The sequence below is a fragment of the Salvelinus fontinalis genome, chromosome 40 (assembly GCF_029448725.1).
Source record: "Salvelinus fontinalis isolate EN_2023a chromosome 40, ASM2944872v1, whole genome shotgun sequence".
In the NCBI taxonomy this organism is placed as follows: domain Eukaryota; kingdom Metazoa; phylum Chordata; class Actinopteri; order Salmoniformes; family Salmonidae; genus Salvelinus; species Salvelinus fontinalis.
Genome location: NC_074704.1, coordinates 25683032 through 25705372, shown reverse-complemented (window position 1 = coordinate 25705372; position 22341 = coordinate 25683032). Strand labels below are relative to the sequence as shown.

The window sequence follows — 22341 nt, the reverse complement described above, 5'->3', positions numbered from 1 at the left end:
ACTCTCTCATATGTATATAGTGTATTCTATCCTATTCTACTGTATCTTAGTCTATGTATTACTCATCTCATATGTATATACTGTATTCTATCTTATTCTACTGTATCTTAGTCTATGTATTACTCATCTCATCTGTATATACTGTATTCTATCCTATTCTACTGTATCTTAGTCTATGTATTACTCATCTCATATGTATATACTGTATTCTATACTATTCTACTGTATCTTAGTCTATGTATTACTCATCTCATATGTATATACTGTATTCTATACTATTCTACTGTATCTTAGTCTATGTATTACTCATCTTAAATGTATATACTGTATTCTATTCTACTGTATCTTAGTCTATGTATTACTCTCTCATATGTATATACTGTATTCTATCCTATTCTACTGTATCTTAGTCTATGTATTACTCATCTCATATGTATATACTGTATTCTATCCTATTCTCCTGTATCTTAGTCTATGTATTACTCATCTCATATGTATATACTGTATTCTATCCTATTCTACTGTATCAGTCTATGTATTACTCATCTCATATGTATATACTGTATTCTATACTATTCTACTGTATCTTAGTCTATGTATTACTCATCTCAAATGTATATACTGTATTCTATTCTACTGTATCTTAGTCTATGTATTACTCATCTCATATGTATATACTGTATTCTATCCTATTCTACTGTATATAAGTCTATGTATTACTCATCTCATATGTATATACTGTATTCTATCCTATTCTACTGTATCTTAGTCTATGTATTACTCATCTCATATGTATATACTGTATTCTATTCTACTGTATCAGTCTATGCATTACTCATCTCATATGTATATACTGTATTCTATTCTACTGTATCAGTCTATGCATTACTCATCTCATATGTATATACTGTATTCTATCCTATTCTCCTGTATCTCAGTCTATGCATTACTCATCTCATATGTATATACTGTATTCTATTCTACTGTATCAGTCTATGCATTACTCATCTCATATATATATACTGTATTCTATCCTATTCTCCTGTATCTCAGTCTATGCATTACTCATCTCATATGTATATACTGTATTCTATCCTATTCTACTGTATCTTAGTCTATGTATTACTCATCTCATATGTATATACTGTATTCTATCCTATTCTACTGTATCTTAGTCTATGTATTACTCATCTCATATGTATATACTGTATTCTATCCTATTCTACTGTATCTTAGTCTATGTATTACTCATCTCATATGTATATACTGTATTCTATCCTATTCTACTGTATCTTAGTCTATGTATTACTCATCTCATATGTATATACTGTATTCTATCCTATTCTACTGTATCTTAGTCTATGTATTACTCATCTCATATGTATATACTGTATCTTAGTCTATGTATTACTCATCTCATATGTATATACTGTATTCTATCCTATTCTACTGTATCTTAGTCTATGTATTACTCATCTCATTTGTATATACTGTATTCTATCCCCTTCTACTGTATCTTAGTCTATGTATTACTCATCTCATATGTATATACTGTATTTTATCCTATTCTATTGTATCTTAGCCTATGTATTACTCATCTCATATGTATATACTGTATTCCATCCTATTCTACTATATCTTAGTCTATGCATTACTCATCTCATATGTATATACTGTATTCTATCCTATTCTACTGTATCTTAGTCTATGTATTACTCATCTCATATGTATATACTGTATTCTATCATATTCTACTGTATCTTAGTCTATGTATTACTCATCTCATCTGTATATACTGTATTCTATCCTATTCTACTGTATCTTAGTCTATGTATTACTCATCTCATATGTATATACTGTATTCTATCCTATTCTACTGTATCTTAGTCTATGTATTACTCATCTCATATGTATATACTGTATCAGTCTATGTATTACTCATCTCATATGTATATACTGTATTCTATTCATTAACAAAATACTAAGAGGGACCAAGAGTCTGTTGATTGGTCAGTCATTAGGTTCATTTGTTGAAATCAAATCAAGCTTTATTTATGCAGCACATTTCAGACATGGATGCAAAACAATGGCTTCACAGGAAAAAACAAATATATTTTTTAAATATTTAGTACACAACAAACAGAAGACTAACAACTGAAAGACTAATGAGCACCCTAAGGAAATGCCATTGATTAAATTATTAATTGGATGCAATATACATCCCAAAATTCAAGCTTGTTTTTTTAGGAGGGGCTCTGAAAGTCATATAGGGGTGTCCACTGAAAATTGACTAGTAACAACAACTGGGACCTAAAAGACACCCACCATGACACCCACTAAATCTTCCCAAGAAGAGGCAAACAAAAGAAAAACCCACAACAAACTTACAGACAGGAAGCAAACCAAAAAGGTGGAGCAACTAAAGGTGTTGACTCTCCACATCTATCAAGACAACTGGAGCACTGGGCCAGACACTCTTAAATAGAACCTGGACCAGCTCAGGTGAAACACCTTCCCACTAACGAGATGGACAAGCCAGCACAGGTGTAACACATACTGACTAACGAGGTGACACCAATCGGTGCGCCCTACGTGATAACGAGCTATACGTGCTAAAGTCCAACCTCAAAATATAAATGGAAAAACCAAAGCCTGTAACACCTTCCCCCTTAAGACAACAAATATATCCTATATTTTTGTTGGACAAGTTTGCTCACCACCAACAGAAATCAACTTCCATTTCTCAATATAATAAACTACAATGCTTCACCTTCTACAATATAAACATAGTGTCTACTGGCTGTCAACGATTAAAAACAAGAAAAAACACATTTCTAAATAATAAAATACAATCGTATTATTATTTTCTCCTTTTTCTTTCTATAGAATCCTAAAACTCACTATCTTCTAGAACTGATTTTAGTGGAATAATAAAACACAAACATCTGCAACAATCATATTACTTGTATTTTTTAAACAAGCACCTTATAAATTGCACAAGCACCAGAAACACTGTTGTTTTGACAAGTAGCAATAAATCACTGATATTGATTAGGGGGTAAATCAGGTTGTACGCTACATTTGGGAGTGATGCATTTCAATTTAGCGGTCACTAAACAAAGGATCGCAAGACTTATTTGTCCTAACTCATCAATATCATGTTGAAATCAATTGTGCTGAGAGGAGGGAGATGAGGTTGCACGTCCTGTTAAAACTAACAGCTCAAAAACCACACGGAATCTGGGAGTAATGTGTACATCCCTGGTTAGAGGACAATTTGTAGAAAACAGCTCACCACATTTTGAAGTGTTGCATTTTGATTCAAGTGGGTCACCAACATGGTAAGTGTAACACAGCTCTTTTTTTGTTAATCACTTTTTGTTAAATCACATAAATAGTACTCTTTCAATTCAGAGCCTGGATTTCCCCCCGAGGCTAATATCCATATCATGCTGAAATCAATAGAACAGGGGACAAACATTTAGGGTTCTACATTGTGACATCATTAAAATACTCCTACTACAATGTTAAAACATTCTACATTGTGACATTATTTCATTGATATCATGAAACAACTCCTTCATGTATGTATTTTCTGATGTTTGATCAGAGATCTTTTTTCAGAGTATCTCTTCCCACATTGATCACAGCTATAAGATTTCTCTCCTGTGTGTGTTCTCTGGTGTATCTTCAGATGGCTAGCTTGAACAAAACTCTTCCCACATTGAGTACAGCTATAGGGTTTCTCCCCTGTGTGTGTTCTCTGGTGTACAGTCAGTTCCCCAGATGTAACAAAACTCTTCCCACATTGACTACAGCTATAAGGTTTCTCTCCTGTGTGTGTTCTCTGGTGTATCTTCAGTCCCCCAGATTGAACAAAACTCTTCCCACATACAGTACAGCTATAAGATTTCTCTCCTGTGTGTCTTTTCTGGTGTATCTTCAGATGGCTAGATGTAAAAAAAAACTTCCCACATTGAGTACAGCTATAGGGTTTCTCTCCTGTGTGTATTCTCTGGTGTGCTATCAGGCTGCTTAGCTTAGTTAAACTCTTCCCACATTGATCACAGATATAAGGTTTCTCTCCTGTGTGTGTCCTCTGGTGTGATATCAGGCTGCTTAGCTTAGTAAAACTCTTCCCACATTGATCACAGATATAAGGTTTCTCTCCTGTGTGTGTCCTCTGGTGTAATATCAGGCTGGTTGAATGAGTATAACTCTTCCCACATTGAGTACAGCTATAAGGTTTCTCTCCTGTGTGTGTTCTCTGGTGAACAGTCAGATTGCGTGACCTAGCAAAACTCTTCCCACATTCATCACAGCTAAACGGTTTCTCTCCTGTGTGTGTTCTCCGGTGTGATATCAGGGTGCTTACATGAGTAAAACTCTTCCCACATTGATCACAGCTATAAAGTTTCTCTCCTGTGTGTATTCTCTGGTGTGATATCAGGTTGCTTAGCTGAATAAAACTCTTCCCACATTGATCACAGCTATAAGATTTCTCTCCTGTGTGTATTCTCTGGTGTACAATAAGATGGCTAGATGTATAAAAACTCTTCCCACATTGAGTACAGCAATAAGGTTTCTCTACTGTATGGATTCTCTGATGAATGTGAATGCCTGCTGATGAGGTGAATCTCTTCCCACAGTCAGAGCAGTGAATTATCTTCCCTGAGGGTCTCTGCTGGTGTTTCTTGAGGAGTTCTGATCTGGAGAGACTCTTCTCTGCCTCGTCAGCATCATGAGGTTGTTGAGGCTCCACAGAGGATCCACGATAGTCACGTCTCTCTCCTGTGTGAATGACAAAGTCATACAGATGGTTAAAGGCCCACAACAGCAGAAATCCACTGTAAAAGTGATGCCAACAGCGTAGCCATGATGTTGTACAATAATTGACGCCTGTAATGAATGTAATGATTATTTGACATTTGTCTTAAAATGAGCAAGAATAGTCATATTGTCTTGTTTTCACATTAGTAGTTACATCTAAGATTGTAGACTAGAAATAAGATATTCATGTTGGTGAAACTAAGCAGTGTGCCAGACGACTTTTGGTCTCCAATATAGGCCCCTTTCTGTGTTTAATAAAATTAAGGCATGAGGGCGATGCACACACAATTTGATTGCAGAAACACCTCCCTGTTAATGAGGAAACCGATAGTTATGGATGTAGTATATCTGCCTGGAGCAAAAAATTTAGTTTTCACAAAGTATTCTGAATGTGAATGGGGGAAACTCAGGGGAGTAACCTCCATTTCCAGGTTGCTAATGAGTACATTTCACACTACTTTGGATTATAATTGTAAGACTCGTTTGAATGTCCTGCTTAATTTAATGTTTGTGTCATCATCGCAAATCAACCGCTTTGAACTTAAAAAACACTTAAACCAGTAAAATGCTCTTTGGCTTCTTCATCAGCCTGACAATGAGGGTTTGTACACTGTTTGCCAAATTGGCCCATAACTTCACCTAACAATAACATAGACCTCCTGTCGGACCATTAATTTCACCTAACAAATATAGGAAAATAGCTGTGTTGTAAAACAGCCTATCCATCAAGGAACAGTTCTCTACACATTATGAGCTAAGTATCTCTGTGTCCAAACAGACTAACAAGACCCTACTATAAATCAAGCAGACAATAACATTATAAACATCAATTTGTTAGGGATGTTGGATCCAACGTGGAGCACGGCATAACTGTCTTGACCAGAGTAATGAACGAAGAAGCACGTTGGTTGTTGTTGCATGTCGTGATGTTTGTCATTTGACTGGCATTCAAAAAATGATTTCCTGGATCAGCTGATGATAGTTGATTATGTGACTAACTAAACAGCTACAGTATTAAGAATTATGTGTAATTATTGAAGAACCACGTTAATGACAGTATTCATTTGGGTGTCAATAAAGTCACAATATTTTTTTTATTTCACCTTTATTTAACCAGGTAGGCCAGTCGAGAACAAGTTCTCATTTACAACTGCGACCTGGCCAAGATACAGCAAAGCAGTGCGACAAAAAAACATCAGATTTACACGTGGGATAAACAAACGTACAGTCAATAACACAATAGAAAAATCTGTATACAGTGTGTGCAAATGGAGTACGGAAGTAAGGAAATAAATAGGCCTTAGTGGCAAAATAATTACAATTTAACAAATTAACACTGGAGTGATAGATGTGCAGATGATGATGTGCAAGTAGAAATACTGGGGTGCAAAAGAGCAAAAAAAAGTAAAAAACATGGGGGTGAGGTAGGCAGTTGGATGGGCTATTTACAGATGGGCTGTGTACAGCTGCAGCGATCGGTAAGCTGCTCAGATAGCTGATGCTTAAAGTTAGTGAGGGAGATATAAGTCTCCAACTTCAGCGATTTTTGCAATTCGTTCCAGTCATTGGCAGCAGAGAACTGGAAGGAAATGCAGCCAAAGTAGGTGTTGGCTTTGGGGATGACCAGTGAGATATACTCCTGGACCGCGTGCTATGGGTGGGTGTTGCTATGGTGACCAGTGAGCTGAGTTAAGGCGGCCTTGCAAAGACTTATAGATGACCTGGAGACCGTGGGTTTGGTGACAAATACGTAGTGAGGGCCAGCCAAATGGCAGCATACACGGTTGCAGTGGTGGGTAGTATATGGGGTTTTGGTGACAAAACGGATGGCACTGTGATAGACTGCATCCAGTTTGCTGAGTAGAGTGTTGGAGGCTATTTTGAAAATGACATCACCGAAGTCAAGGATCAGTAGGATAGTCAGTTTTACGAGGGTATGTTTGGCAGCGTGAGCAGCGTCCTATTACTGCGAAATAGGAAGCCGATTCTAGATTAAATTCTGGATTGGAGATGCTTAATGTGAGTCTGGAAGGAGAGTTTACAGTCTAGCCAGACACCTAGGTATTTATAGTTGTCCACATACTCTAAGTCAGAAAAGTCCAGAGTAGTGATGCTGGACAGGCGGGTGCGGGCAGCGATAGGTTGCAGAGCACACATTTAGTTTTACTAGCGTTTAAGAGCAGTTGGAGGTCACGGAAGGAGTGTTGTATGGCATTGAAGCTCGTTTGGAGGTTTGTTAACTTCTTCGGGGTAGGGGGCAGCATTTTCACTTTTGGATAAATAGCATTCCTAAATTCAACTGCCTGCTACTCATCCTCAGAATATAAGATATGCATATTATTAGTAGATTTCGATAGAAAACTCACTAAAGTTTCTAAAACTGTTTGAATCATGTCTGTGAGTATAACAGAACTTATGTAGCAGGCAAAACCCTGAGGACAAACCATTCAGAATAAAAAAAATTGTGAGGTCACTGTCTTTTCAAGGAGTTTTCCTTGGGAAACCAGATTTCTAAGGGACTTGTTTGCAGTTCCTACCGCTTCCACTGGATGTCACCAGTCCTTAGAAATTGGTTGAGGTTTTTCCTTTGTGTAATGAAGAAGTACGGCCATCTTGAATGACAGTCACATGAAGTGAATTGTTTGAGAGAGGCACATTACGAGAAAAGTTGCGTCAGTTTGTTTTCTTTTTGTATTGAACACAGATCATCCCGTCTTCAATTTGATCGATTATTAACGTTTAAAAATACCTAACGTTGTATTACAAAAGTAGTTTGAAATGTTTTGGTAAAGTTTACATGTAGCTTTTGAGATATTTTGTAGTGACGTTGCGCAAGTTGGAAGCTGTGTTTTTCTGGATGAAACGCGCCAAATAAATGGACATTTTGGATATATATAGACGGAATTAATCGATAAGGCATGAATTTTATTTTTATTTCTGCGTTTTGTGTTGAAATATGCTACTCTCTTTGTTTACTGTTGTGCTATCATCAGATAATAGCATCATATGCTTTCGCGGAAAAGACTTTTTGAAATCTGACACGTTGACTGGAATCACAACGGGTGTAGCTTTAATTTGGTATCTTACATGTGTGATTTAATGAAAGTTTGATTTTTATAGTATTTCATTTGAATTTGGTGCTCTGCATTTTCCCTGGCTATTGGCCAGGTGGGACGATTGCGTCCCACCTACCCCAGAGAGGTTAACACAATGTCCAAAGAAAGGCCAGATGTATTCAGAATGGTGTCGTCTGCGTAGAGGTGGATAGAGGAATCACCCGCAGCAAAAGCAACATTGTTGGTATATACAGAGAAAAGAGTCGGTCCGAGAATTGAACCCTGTGGTACCTCCATAGACACTGCCAGAGGTCCGGATAACAGGCCCTCCGATTTGACACACTGAACTCTGTCTGAGAAGTAGTTGGTGAACCAGGCGAGTCAGTCATTTGAAAAACGAAGGCTGTTGAGTCTGCCGATAAGAATACGGTGATTGGCAGAGTCGAAAGCCTTGGCCAGGTTGATGAAAACGGCTGCACAGTACTGTCTTTTATCGATTTCGTTTAGTACCTTGAGCGTGGCTGAGGTGCACCCGTGACCAGCTCGAAAACTGGATTGCACAGCGGAGAAGGTACGGTGGGATTCAAAATGGTCGGTGATCTGTTTGTTAACTTGACTTTCGAAGACTTTTGAAAGGCAGGGCAGGATGGATATAGTTCTGTAACAGTTTGGGTCTAGAGTGTAACCCCCTTTGAAGAGGGGGATCACCACAGAAGCCTATCCAATCTTTAGGAATCTCGGACGATACGAAAGAGAGGTTGAACAGACTAGTAATAGGGGTTCCACAATGGCGGTGGATAATTTTAGAAAGAGAGGGTCCAGATTGTCTAGCCCACCTGATTTCTAAAGGTCCAGGTTTTGCAACTCTTTCAGAACATCAGCTATCTGGATTTGGGTGAAGGAGAAGCTAGGGAGGCTTGAGGAAGTAGCTGCGGGGGGTGGGGAGCTGTTAGTGCAGTACGCCACAGGATGTTTTTGTGCTGGTCAAGGGCAGTCAGTTCTGGAGTGAACCAAGGGCTATATCTGTTCTTAGTTCTACATTTCTTGAAAGGGGCATACTTATTTAAGGTGGTGAGTAAATTACAATTAAAGAACAACCAGGCATCCCCTACTGACGGGATGAGGTCAATATCCTTCCAGGATATCTGGGCCAGGTCGATAAGAAAGGCCTGCTTGCAGGTGTTTTAGGGGGCGCTTGACAGTGATGAGGGGTGGTCGTTTGACCGCAGACCCATAACGGATGCAGGCAATGAGGCAGTGATCGCTGAGATCCTGATTGAAAACAGCAGAGGTGTATTTGGAGGGCAAGTTGGTCAGGATATCTATGAGGGTGCCCATGTTTACGGATTTAGGGTTGTACCTGGTGGGTTCCTTGATAATTTGTGTGAGATTGAGGGCATCTAGCTTGGATTGTAGGAAGGCCGGGGTGTTAAGCATATCCCAGTTTAGGTCACCTAACAGAACTAACTCTGAAGATATATGGGAGGGGCAATCAATTCACATATGGTGTCCAGGGCATAGCTGGGAGCTGAGGGGGGTCTGTAACAAGCGGCCACAGTGAGACTTATTTCTGGAGAGATTAATTTTTTTAATTAGAAGCTCGAACTGTTTGGGTATGGACCTGGAAAGTATGATAGAACTTTGCAGGCCATCTCTGCAGTAGATTGCAACTCCTCCCCCTTTGGCAGTTCTATCTTGATGGAAAATGTTGTAGATGGGGATGGAAATATCTGAATTTTTGGTGGCCTCCCAAAGCCAGGATTCAGACACGGCAAGGACATCAAGGTTGGTGGAGTGTGCTAAAGCAGTGAGTAAAACAAACTTAGGGAGGAGGCTTCTGATGTTAACATGCATGAAACCAAGGCTTTTATGGTTACAGAAGTCAACAAATGAGAGCGCCTGGGGACACACAGGGCCTGGGTTAAACTCTACGTCACCCGAAGAACAGAGGAGTAGGATGAGGGTACGGCTAAAGGCTATCAGAACTGGTCGTCTAGTGCGTTGGGAACAGAGAATAAAAGGTGCAGATTTCTGGGCGTGGTAGGATATATTCAAGACATAATGTACAGACAGGGGTATGGTAGGGTGCGGGTACAGTGGAGATAAACGTAGGCATTGAGTGACGATAAGAGAGGTTGCATCTCTGGAGGCACCAGTTATGCTAGGTGAGGTCACCGCATGTGTGGGAGGTGGGACAAAAGAGTTCCCTGGGGCATGTTGAGTGGGACTAGGGGCTCCACAGTAAAACAAAACAATGACAACTACCCTAAACAACAGTAAACAAGGCATATTGACATTAGAGAGAAATAAAGCGAGGCATAAAGCAATCACAGGTGTTGATGGGAGAGCTAGCTAAGACAACAACGGGTAAGACAACAGTTAATCAGCTAAGACAACAACACCAGGTAAAATGGCGATGAACAGGCAGAGAGGGACAGTTAACTACACACAGGGCCTGAGTTCAAAACTGGGGCAGACAGATTAACAAAATAGAGTACCGTGATTAATGAACAGTCCAGCAGGCATCAGCTATGTTGCAAAGTGATCATAGGGTCCAGTGAACAGCAATGTACGAACCAGGAAAGCCTTTAGCTAGTCGTTACTATGCTAGCCGGGAGCCGGCCCTGGCTTGAGGCTAACTGGTGCTAGCTTCGGGACAAGGTGTCACCGACGTCTGGCAAAGGCCGGTCGAGGGCACATCTGACGGAATTGCGTCGGCAGACCAGTCGTGATGGATCGGCGGGGTTCTGTGTCGACAAAGGGTCCAGGCCAGTTGGCAAAAAAGGTATTGTAGCTGGAGTAATTTTGTTTTCTAGACGGGAGATGCACCTGGCTCGAGGCTAACTGGTGCTAGCTTCGGGACAAGGGCGTTAGCCACTATAGCCAATCCGGTGCAAAGGTATAGAGCTTACGGCAGGAATCCGGTGATGTAGTGGCTTCTAGTCGTCTTAGTGAAGAGTCTGGGAGGCATCAGCTGTGTAGCCGAGTGATCATAGGGTTCACTGAGCAGGCCGGGAGATGGGCCTGGCTCAAGGCTAGCTTCGAGGCTGGGTCACTCGGTAGCAGCTAGCCAGCTGTGATTATCTGATGTAATGGTCCAGAGCTTACGGCAGGAATACGGTGATGTAGTGGAGAAAAACAGTCCGATATGCTCAGGGTTGATATTGCGCTGTGCACACTGACAGGTCCTATCCAGGCTAAAAGCGGCTGGTGTCTGAGCTAAAAAGGTAAAGGCCGCTAGCAGTGGCTAACAATGACTAAATAGCTAGTAGCTAATTAGCTGGTTAGCTTCTGATGGCTAGCTTCTGATGGAGGTTCTAGCTATAAGGTCTAAACAAAAAACAGATCCGTATCACATTGGGTGAGGCGGGTTGCCGGAAGGTATATGTAATTAAAAATTGGAAAAAGAGATTGCAATATATTTCAATATATACAAAAAAGAGAACATTTTCAAATAATTTTCTTATTGCTACGCCATCTGATTACAAGATGACTCTCAGTTATAAACCATTGGATTTGGCAAACTCTGAAATTATTTAGTATTTCTGTGCCCACAAACTGTTTTCCAAGCGTAACATAAGGAGCCACTAAATGATACGTAGTTCGAGTGCATTTCAAAATACAAAAAAACTGTCCCACAGCAAGATCCCGTATTTAAGTTGAAGTTCATCATATGACAAGCATAACGTTATGACTATAACTACTGTTCCCTGAAGAAGGGAAACTAGATACAACATACTATTAAATTCACGCCTTGCTGGAAGCCCCGCTTTCTTTCCACTGTTGATCAGTGTGAGGCTCAGATTTGTTCCTTAAATTTAACACCACTCTTCACCGACCCAGGAAGGGGTGTGGCCAAACAGGTGTTGTACCTCGTTACCCTCCTTCAGGGAACAGTAATTATAGTGTTAGGTTCTAATTTTTCAGAGTAAATAACTAACGGACACTAGAGAAGCTTAACCAAGTTTAATTATTCCCAAAGGGTCGTTACAGCTATAATTCAAACAAAAACATGTTCTCACCATCACAAGTATATACACCCCACTTTGGACACTCCTCCTTCTCTCCAATCCTTACATCTTCTGGGTCGACAGGAAGAGGGTAACAGGATACTAAACCCTTATTACTCCCTTCAGGGGATCTGACCTGACCTCAACCCTTCCTTTGCCTAATCCACAGATGTCCATCCGCTTCCCCTAAAGCAATCCTGTGATCTCCTCCCATCCAACCAGCACATTCCACAGCCACTCTGTCTTTCTACAGATCTCACTCCTTTATATACTCTGCGTCTGATCTATCATGTCTTTAATATCTCAATGTTCAAAGTTTAGCCCGAATCCAACAGTCATAAAGTTACACTCCCTTTCAGCTGGTCAACTTCGGTACAACATACTATGGGGAAATAAAATCAATCCAAAACCGAAACCAAACGGATACTAAATGAAACGGTCCCTGGCAGGCCACCCAGACCTGACCCTACAAGATACGCCAGTTTTGTCAATTTATTCATTGTGTTTTGTTTGAAACACTCCTGTCAATGTTGAGTAAGGACGCACACCTGTTTACCCATATAGAAGTAGGATTAATCAATCTGGCCTGCACACAAATGTAGGTCTATGAATGTGCCCATTTGGGGATGTCCAAAAGTATTTCTCATTGTCTTAACGCTGCATCACTAATGAGTTGTTGAGCTTCTCAAAGTAATTTTTTCTTCACCTCCAAACAGTAAGTAAACAAAGTCTAATCAAAATCAATTGCGAATGACAATAGTTCCTCAAAGTATTTTCGTAAAATATTTCCAGCTCTCGTCCTTCCGATAACCACTCGGTATAAAAAGGGAAAAATGTAATGCTCTGATCCAGTGGAAATGTCATAAAATACTTGATTACTTCTTATCCTTTGCACTGTGAACTGTGGACCTAGAATATTTTATACAATGTTGCAAGCTTGCTATCTGAGTTTCCTGACCCAGTTGATAGTTGATACAATGTTTCAAGTTTGTTGACGACCGGCTCCCTCCGGTCGGGTTGTGTTGACGACCGGCTCCCTCCGGTCGGGTTGTGTTGACGACCGGCTCCCTCCGGTCGGGTTGTGTTGACGACCGGCTCCCTCCGGTCGGGTTGTGTTGACGACCGGCTCCCTCCGGTCGGGTTGTGTTGACGACCGGCTCCCTCCGGTCGGGTTGTGTTGACGACCGGCTCCCTCCGGTCGGGTTGTGTTGACGACCGGCTCCCTCCGGTCGGGTTGTGTTGACGACCGGCTCCCTCCGGTCGGGTTGTGTTGACGACCGGCTCCCTCCGGTCGGGTTGTGTTGACGACCGGCTCCCTCCGGTCGGGTTGTGTTGACGACCGGCTCCCTCCGGTCGGGTTGTGTTGACGACCGGCTCCCTCCGGTCGGGTTATGTTGACGAGCGGCTCCCTCTGGTCGGGTTGTGTTGACGAGCGGCTCCCTCCGGTCAGGTTGTGTTGACGACCGGCTCCCTCTAGTCAGGTTATGTTGACGACCGGCTCCCTCTGGTCAGGTTATGTTGACGACTGGCTCCTTCTAGTCAGGTTATATTGATGACTGGCTCCCTCTAGTCATTTGTGTGTATAATTTATTTAATCAAACAAACAGCATGCTTAAAGCATCAGACAAGTTCAGTACATACAGATTTTATAAAAACACATGGGGCAATTGGTAGAAAGAACAGATGACTCTTGGTTGACCAAGATGTATTTTAGTTGGGGACAGCACTAGAACATGGTGGCGCAGCGGACACTGAATCTCAGTGCTTGGGGCGCCACTACAGACACCCTGGATCAACTCCAGGCTGTATATCACAACCGGCCGTGATTGGGAGTCCCATAGGGCGGCGCACAATTGGCCCAGTGTCGTCCGGGGTAGGCAGTCATTGTAAATAAGAATTTGTTCATAACTGACTTGCCTAGTTAAATAAAGGTTACATTTAAATAAATAAGTAAATAGTGTTTCATGACAAACCATTTTTTACAAATCCGTCAAGGCACCAACTTTGAGAAGGGTTTAAAACAAAGGTTTCAAACCAATTCATGAATGTAATTGAATCTAGGTATGTCTTGCCTTTAATGTAAGGGCATAAAAAAAATTGGCTGAATATTATACAATGACTTAACAGCTCTAATAATTTGCCTCCACAGGAAATCTTCACTGGCAATTCTAGAATATACTATATATCCTAGAAACCTGGTTAAACTATCACTATGACATCATAGATGAATTCTAGAACATACTATATATCCTAGAAACCTGGTTAAACTATCATTATGACGTAATGGATGAATTCTAGAATATACTATATAGCCTAGAAACCTGGTTACACTATCATTATGACATCATGGATGAATTCTAGAATATACTATATAGCCTAGAAACCTGGTTAAACTATCATTATGACATCATGCATTGCCAGTCCTTGTATTCATAGTGTAGTGAATTCGGGGGGTAGCCCCGAGTTGGACTCAAACCTGGGTCCAGCGACTGTCAAGCCAACACCTTATAACTGTTACGCCAAGATGTCTGAACTTCTTGACGAGATCGCTAGGTGTTGGGTTACGGTTGCTACAATAGCTTTCTCTATGAATTTGAGAGTGGTTACATTTCTCCAGCCCCCATCCCTCAGCTGTTTACCAAACCAAGTCTCTTGGCAGCCATTTTGTTGCTGTTTAAATACTAGGTTGTCCCTTTTTAAAAAACACACATCAATCAACCAATCTGCAGTTGAAACAATAACCAAGCAGTCATTTCACCACTGTTTTGGTAATAAGATGATGATGGGCCTGTAGAAATGTAACTACTCTCAAATTCATAGACAGACCTATGGATGCAAGGACTGACCATCCATGATATCAACATTATAGTTTTAACCATGTTGAGGCTGTTGATTTACATTGTTTCTAAACATTGGAGTAAAAAAGCTTATTTTGTGTTCTGATGGGGTACAACAGTTGAACTAAGCTCATGAGGCATGTGTTATATTCCTCAAGAATCATTGGCTATAAATAAATAATTTAAACTTCAAAATATGGATGTAGCAATTGCAGATTTCCCCTTTAACACCAAACATCGGTTCAACAACTGCAGAGTTTGTACCTCTGTATTTAAGACAGTACTTACCAGTGGTAATCACGGCCCGGTTTCTCAAAACCATCTTATGGCTAAGTTCATCATTAGAACCACTGGATACCTTAAATTGCGTTTGGGAAATCGGGCCCAGATATCCAGCTTCCTCCTCTTCTTCCGATGTGACAGTAATCTCCCCCTCCTCCTCTTTCACTTCAAAAACTGAATCCTCCTCATCTTTTACTGTAACAGCCTCCTCCTCTTTCACTCTGAACGCCTCTTCTTTCACTGTAACGTCTTTCTCTTCTTCTTTACCTGTAACAGCCTCACCCTCTACTTGTTTTTGTATTGTAACATCCTTCTCTTCCTCCTCCTCTTTGACGAGAACTTCTTTCTCCGTCCAGCAGACCTCGTCTTCTATAGCAGGAGGAGAGTAGTTAAGTGAACTCATGGTCGGAGATGCTAGCTAGCTAGGCTAATGCTAACTTAACCAGCCCGCCAGCTGAATAATAACAACACCGTAAATATGAAATGAAATAGGATAACTAACTAGACGACAGAAGATGATTTAAAACACAGTGGCTAATATACACGAAAGCGTCTAAAGAGCTTTATTGGTTCGGCTATTTGTCTAGCAAGCTACCGAGGTTGCGGACTAACTGTTGCTGCTGCTGAAAGAAGCGTTCCGTCCACTAGATTATACGTCATAATAACAGCATTGCCTTAAAATCGCACACCGCCATCTGCTGACTGGAGTGGGTAACGCAGTTGTCTGAACCTTGACTGCGATGGAGATGTGCGACTTTAAGACAATGACGCTAGTGTGACGTATTATAATGTTCAGACAAAAAGTTAGTGTAGGAAGCATGAGTTTTTACTCACCAGTGTAACAACACAGTGTGGTTAAAGACTTAGTTGTATTGAAGATCTGGTTAACCTATAAGCACAACCAGTTATGTTTTTGTGTTATCACATATATTCATTTATTTCGGGATTCTGGGTAATCCACAGCAGATTTATGGCGAATTGCTGTGAGTGAGTTGAAAATTGAATAGTCCCGGGATAGAAATATATAAAGTTGACATTACATCATAAAATCCACCTTTTAAATCATACTTTATCAATTTATGTTTTAGTAACTACTGTTGTTGGTTTGGTGTCAAATAAGTGTCTTTATATGTTATTTGCCGAATCTCAGTTTTCCATGTGGGTTTTATGCTAAAGTTCCCTCTTTCAAGTTGGTAGCTAACTGGAAAATCTAATCAAATCAAAAATCAGATGTTATTGTTCACGCACACATGGTTAGCAGATGTTAATGCGTGTGTAGCGAAATGCTTGTGCTTCTAGTTCTGACAGTGCAGTACTATCTAACAAGTAATCTAACAATTCCCCAACAACTACCGAATACACACAAATCTAAAGGGGTGAATGAGAATATGTACATATAAGTATATGGATGAGCGATGGCCGAGAGGCAGTGGCGGACTGGCCGTAGGGAGCACCAGGACATTTCCCGGTGGCCTGAGGGTCGTTTTGGCCTGCCGTGAATAGTCAACTTGACCAGCGATAATATAGCAAGCAGGAATGAGTTGACGGAGAATCCACGCATCAGGCGCGACTCTCACTCTCTTGCTGCAGGGACCCTGCGCAAAAATTACATCAGGTCTCTCCGCAACGCACATAGCAACCGTCTACCTGCTTCTCTACCGAAAACATTTTAGACAGGTCACAAGGCGAAATGGACGGTTAGAAAAGGAAAGGTGGAGCAGAGAGAGAAAGGCCCTTGCCACAGACGCAGCTAAATGCTGCAAAATAAGCAACATATTCGCCAGTAAGGGACCAGGTCAGTCATTAACACAAACACTGATACACACACACGACACCCAGTCAGAAAAGGAAAGATGGAGCAGAGAGGGAGAGAATAAAAAAAGAGAAAGGCCCTTGCCACAGACGCAGCCAAATTCTGCAAAATAAGCAACATATTCGCCAGTAAGGGACCAGGACAATCAAAAACACACACACGACACCAAACATGGCTAGCTAAGTAGCATAGCTAGTAATAGTGACACAATGGCCGGTAGGCTAAACAGTTTGCACGTCTTCGTGGAGGAATTATATCATAGCAATGAGTGCAACATAGCGAAGGCAATATGTTTCAACTAATAGCAAACCTAGACTATGGACTTGCCGGCATTCAGTCATGACTCCTGCCACATAAACTGGGGAAAGTGCACATACACTGTACAGCGAAACAGGCTACAGTAACGTAACCATAATACATCCATGAACGTAACACAGTAGCCTGTGTGACACAGCACAGGAAATGACTAAGATCATTAGCGCCATTAGTACCAGCATTACAAGTTACTATAATATACAGCTCTGTGAAAAATTAACAGACCACTCCAAATTAACAGACCACTCCAAATTAACAGACCACTCCAAATTAACAGAACACTCCAAATTAACAGACTACTCCAAATTAACAGACCACTCTCAATTTTTTCCAGGGCTGTATTAATGTAGCCTTCTGCTACACTAATGATAGTATGATAACAGACTATTTTCTTTGTAAAGGTGGAGAAGGAAGCAGCAGCAGCACTAGAGCTTCAGGTGCTCCTGCAGAACAGGAGATGGTGGTCAGTTCAGAGTCAGACTCAGAGCAGGAACCTTCAGGTGCTCCTGCAGAACTGGAGATGGTGGTCAGTTCAGAGTCAGACTCAGAGCAGGAACCTTCAGGTGCTCCTGCAGAACTGGAGATGGTGGTCAGTTCAGAGTCAGACTCAGAGCAGGAACCTTCAGGTACAACTTCAGAGCACAGGCTATGATTTTAGATTAATATGTGCTTTATTTATGAGATTATCAGTAGTACTGTAATCGGGGGGCATACAATCGATGACTGCACAAGTAATACAAGTTTAAATTTAGGTTATTTACAATGTTAATCTCATTCTTGTCACGCCTGCTCCCGCTGTTCCTCCCCAACATTACGCACTCAAGCCACTTTCAGTACGCACACCTGCCTTTCTTTTTCACATCAGCGCTCATTGGACTCACGTGCAGTCAATTACTTGTGTAATTTCCTTCCCTATAACTGTCTGTTTCCTAGCTCTGTTCCCTGCTTCGGGATTGTTTGTCATATGTCCTTGTTTATTTGTGTGCTGACGCTGTTCCTGTCTTGTTTAATGTCTGTTCCAGAATAAATGTTTGACTCCCTGTACCTGCTTCTCCTGTCCTGCGTCAGTCTTTAAAATTTTGCAGAGCAACCAGATGTGCAGAGAGAGAGAGAGAGAGAGAGAGAGAGAGAGAGAGAGAGAGAGAGAGAGAGAGAGAGAGAGAGAGAGAGAGAGAGAGAGAGAGAGAGAGAGAGATTCAGATTCAGATTCAGAGCCCAGTACAGGGAAAATAGAAAGGAATAGCAAAAGCACTGAAAATCCATTTGATTATTTTGCCTCAGTCCAAGGATTTTGACTTATTTTTTCAGTACCAAAACAACCCCTCAGAGAGTCATTCCCAATGTATTCCACTCCAAAGATGGAACAAACAGAAAATGGCTGACCTACAACGAAGTAACTCACTCCTTGTTCTGCTCAGTATGTCTGGCATTCGCAAAACCTTCAGCCAGTGATAGTGCATTTATCAAAGGAGGCCTGGAAACACGTCCATCAGAGAGTACAGGAACATGAGAGAAGCAAGACCCATAGAGAAAATGCAGAAGCCTTTTTCCCCAGAGCCAGCAAAGCAGACATCCGTACCCTTCTGAGTGATAATGTCTGTTCAATGAGACCAGGTCAGAAAGAGGAGGCAGGTCATGGAACGTGTGATTGATGCAGTTAAAGTTATTGGTAAATGTGGGCTTAGCTACAGAGGACACAGACACAAAGCTGCATATAACTTAGGAAACATGGCCGTCAATCACGACACGTTTCTTGAGCTTATATTGTTACTAAGCAAATATGTCTGTCTACAAGAGCATGTTAGTGGAGCATTGAGAAGAGCAAGAAGCAGATGGGAAGTAAAGGAAGAGGGTCCATGGTAACTATGACGTCCAAAACAACAGCAAATAAAGTCATTGAAGTCATCAGAATGTTGATTCAGCAGACAGTTGCTGTTGAAGTGAGAAAGGCAGGGATGTTCTCAATACAAATGGACACAACACAGGATTTAACATCCAAAGACCAGTGTGCAGTAGTTCTGCGATATGTCACTGATGTTGTCCACCAGACTCATTGAGGTCATTGACTGTGAGTCATCGACTGGACAGTACTTTGTAGACCTGGTGAAACAGACCCTTGAGAAGATGGACATAGATATCAAACAGTGTGATGGTAATGCAACAGACAGAGTGGCTACTATGCAGGGACAATACAGGGGCTTCTCTACATCGCTCATAGGAGAGTCTCCTAACCAAGTACACATATGTATCAGGGCACAAGGCGAGAACCAGATGCAGACACAGGAGGCAGATGGTTGGACACTTAGATGTTTATTGATCCAAAAAGGGAGAAGGCAAGAGAATGGACGTGGACAGGCAAAAGGTCAAAACCAGATCAGAGTCCAGGAGGTACAGAGTGGCAGGCAGGCTCGAGGTCAAGGCAGGCAGAATGGTCAGGCAGGCGGGTACAGAGTCCAGAATACAGGCAAGGGTCAGAACCGGGAGGACTATAAAAAAGAGAATAGAGAAGGCATGGGCACGGGAATAACCACGCTGGGTGACTTGGACATATAAGATGAACTGGCACAGAGAGACAGGAAACACAGGGATAAATACACCTGTTTTCAGCATATGGTTACCTCTCTCTCTACCTCCATCTCTTCTTCAACAAGCAGCCATGTTGTTGTCATTCCACTAGGGACCTGTTTTCAGCATATGGTTACCTCTCTCTCTACCTCCATCTCTTCTTTAACAAGCTGCCATGTTGTTGTCATTCCACTAGGAACCTGTTTTCAGCATTTTAAGTCTCCAGTCAATAACCGGCGCACTGGAATTATCCCTCAACACACTTTACACATGTACTGCACTGGAATTATCCCTCTACACATGTACTGTACTGGAATTATCCCTCTACACATGTACTGTACTGGAATTATCCTTCTACACATTTACTGAACTGGAATTATCCCTCTACACATGTACTGGACTGGAATTATCCCTCTACACATGTACTGGACTGGAATTATCCCTTTACACATGTACTGCACTGGAATTATCCCATTGGCTGGCAGAACCTTGCTGTTTTTTTTTATTGGGCCATCAAAGCTGGCACAGTGATTGGTTACATTTCAGTCACATGTGCATAAGGGAGAGGGTGTGTCTGATGTATGCAGGTCAATGCAACTGAGAAATATGATCCTTGTAATTATTCTCTGTGAATATCAGCAGTTAGGATTGTGAAATATTTTGTTCATTTCATGAGAGCAACATGATAATTAATGATTTCTGAACAACCATTTTTTAATTAATGTCTATTAAGAATATCTTATCAACTTTATTTCACTTGGTGATGTTTCATTATAGAGAACATAACATGACATCTAAGTAGCTGAATATGATTATGGCAGTGGTGGGCCGTCAGGGCCAGCAAGGCCTTCTCTGCTGGACTAAACATCATCAGAATATAATTTTTTTTTAAATTTATTTTCCCACAAATATGTATTAAATTATTCCCCAGAGTAAGAGTTATACTCTTCATTTCTGTCACGTTCCTGACCTGTTTTCTCTTGTTTTTGTATGTGTTTAGTTGGTCAGGGCGTGAGTGAGTTGGGGTGGGCATTCTATGTTATGTGTTTCTATGTGTAACAGTATAACTTTAAACCGTCCCCTCGCCCCGACCCGGGCGCGAACCAGGGACCCTCTGCACACATCAACAACTGTCATCCACGAAGCATCGTTACCCATCGCTCCACAAAGGCCACGGCCCTTGCTTGTAGGTTTCAGAGCAAGTGACGTAACTGATTGAAATGCTACTAGCGCGTACCCGCTAACTAGCTAGCCATTTCACATCCGTTACACTCACCCACCTTTCAACCTCCTCCTTTTCCGCAGCAACCAGTGATCCGGGTCAACAGCATCAATGTAACAGTATAACTTTAAACCGTCCCCTCGCCCCGACCCGGGCGCGAACCAGGGACCCTCTGCACACATCAACAACTGGCACTCACGAAGCATCGTTACCCATCGCTCCACAAAGGCCACGGCCCTTGCAGAGCAAGGTGCAACCCTACTTGTAGGTTTCAGAGCAAGTGACGTAACTGATTGAAATGCTACTAGCGCGTACCCGCTAACTAGCTAGCCATTTCACATCCGTTACATATGTTTTAGGTTCATTGTCATTTAGCCTGATATGGTTCTCAATCAGGGACAGGTGTTTTACGTTTCCTCTGATTGAGAACCATATTAAGGTAGGTTGTTCACACTGTTTGTTTGTGGGTGGTTATCTTCTGTGTTTGTGTCTGTGCACCACACGGGACTGTTTTGTTTGTTTGTTCGTTTGTGTAGTCTGTACCTGTTCATGCGTTCTTCGTGTATATGTAAGTTCTCTAGTTCAGGTCTGTCTACGTTCGTTTATTTGTTTTGTAGTTTGTTGAAGTATTTTCGTGTTTCGTCTTTAATTAAATAAATATCATTATGTCATATCACAACGCTGCGCTTTGGGTCCAATCCCTACTCCTCCTCTTCGGACGAAGAGGAGGAGAACGACCGTTACAATTTCATAGCTTTCCTCTTGGTTGCACTGCTTCCAGCCCCAGGTTGAGATTTGGAGGGCTGGTCTTTATGTTAGATCTTTTATCCAATCATATTCAGCCATCATGTGTTGCCAGGGGTCTAAAATCTGCCCTCAGGCCTTCAGAATCAACAGTGCGGGCGCTTGTAGTTTATAGTGAATGGAAATGAAAATTTAGTGTCAACCAATCAGTTTTAGAGTTGGCTATTGTACGCCTGCTGGCTGGCTCCAGTGTTACACAGGAGCCAGGTAGCAGGCGTAGTGCGTGCACGTCTTTTGATTGGATTACCAATATTGAGAGGCAGGTCCTATGGGCAGGTCTATGCAGATCTAGGAAACTGAATTTGATAAACAAATTAATTTGCGTACTACTAAGCTGTTTTTTCAACCCACCATGGCGGAAGGAGGAGAAGATATCGATTTGGTCGAGGATATAATTATAACGCCATTCTCAAGACGAACTTTTCAAGAAAAGTTAGACATTGTAAGGAGAGGTTGCCCGACGCCAACGCTACAAAGCCTGTCACAGGCGGGAAAGGGGTTCCAACTACGAGCGCTATCAATGGCTCACAGGCTCCGAGAAGCACTGCAAACTGTACTGCTGGGAATGCCTATTATTTGCAAGTGATCGATTTGGTGTTTGGAGCCA

At 41.5% G+C, this 22341-nt stretch overlaps 1 protein-coding gene across 1 annotated transcript; it reads right to left on the bottom strand.

Moving 5' to 3' along the window:
• Positions 1-2051: 2051 nt before the first annotated feature.
• LOC129838988 (zinc finger protein ZFP2-like) lies at positions 2052-15649 on the bottom strand. The gene is made up of 2 exons (XM_055906254.1): positions 15022-15649; positions 2052-4791 (listed from the first exon to the last, which is right to left on the bottom strand). The coding sequence occupies exons 1-2, from the start codon at positions 15416-15418 to the stop codon at positions 3581-3583; spliced, it is 1608 nt and encodes a 535-aa protein (XP_055762229.1). The 5' UTR covers positions 15419-15649; the 3' UTR covers positions 2052-3580.
• Between the last annotated feature and the right edge of the window lie 6692 nt (positions 15650-22341).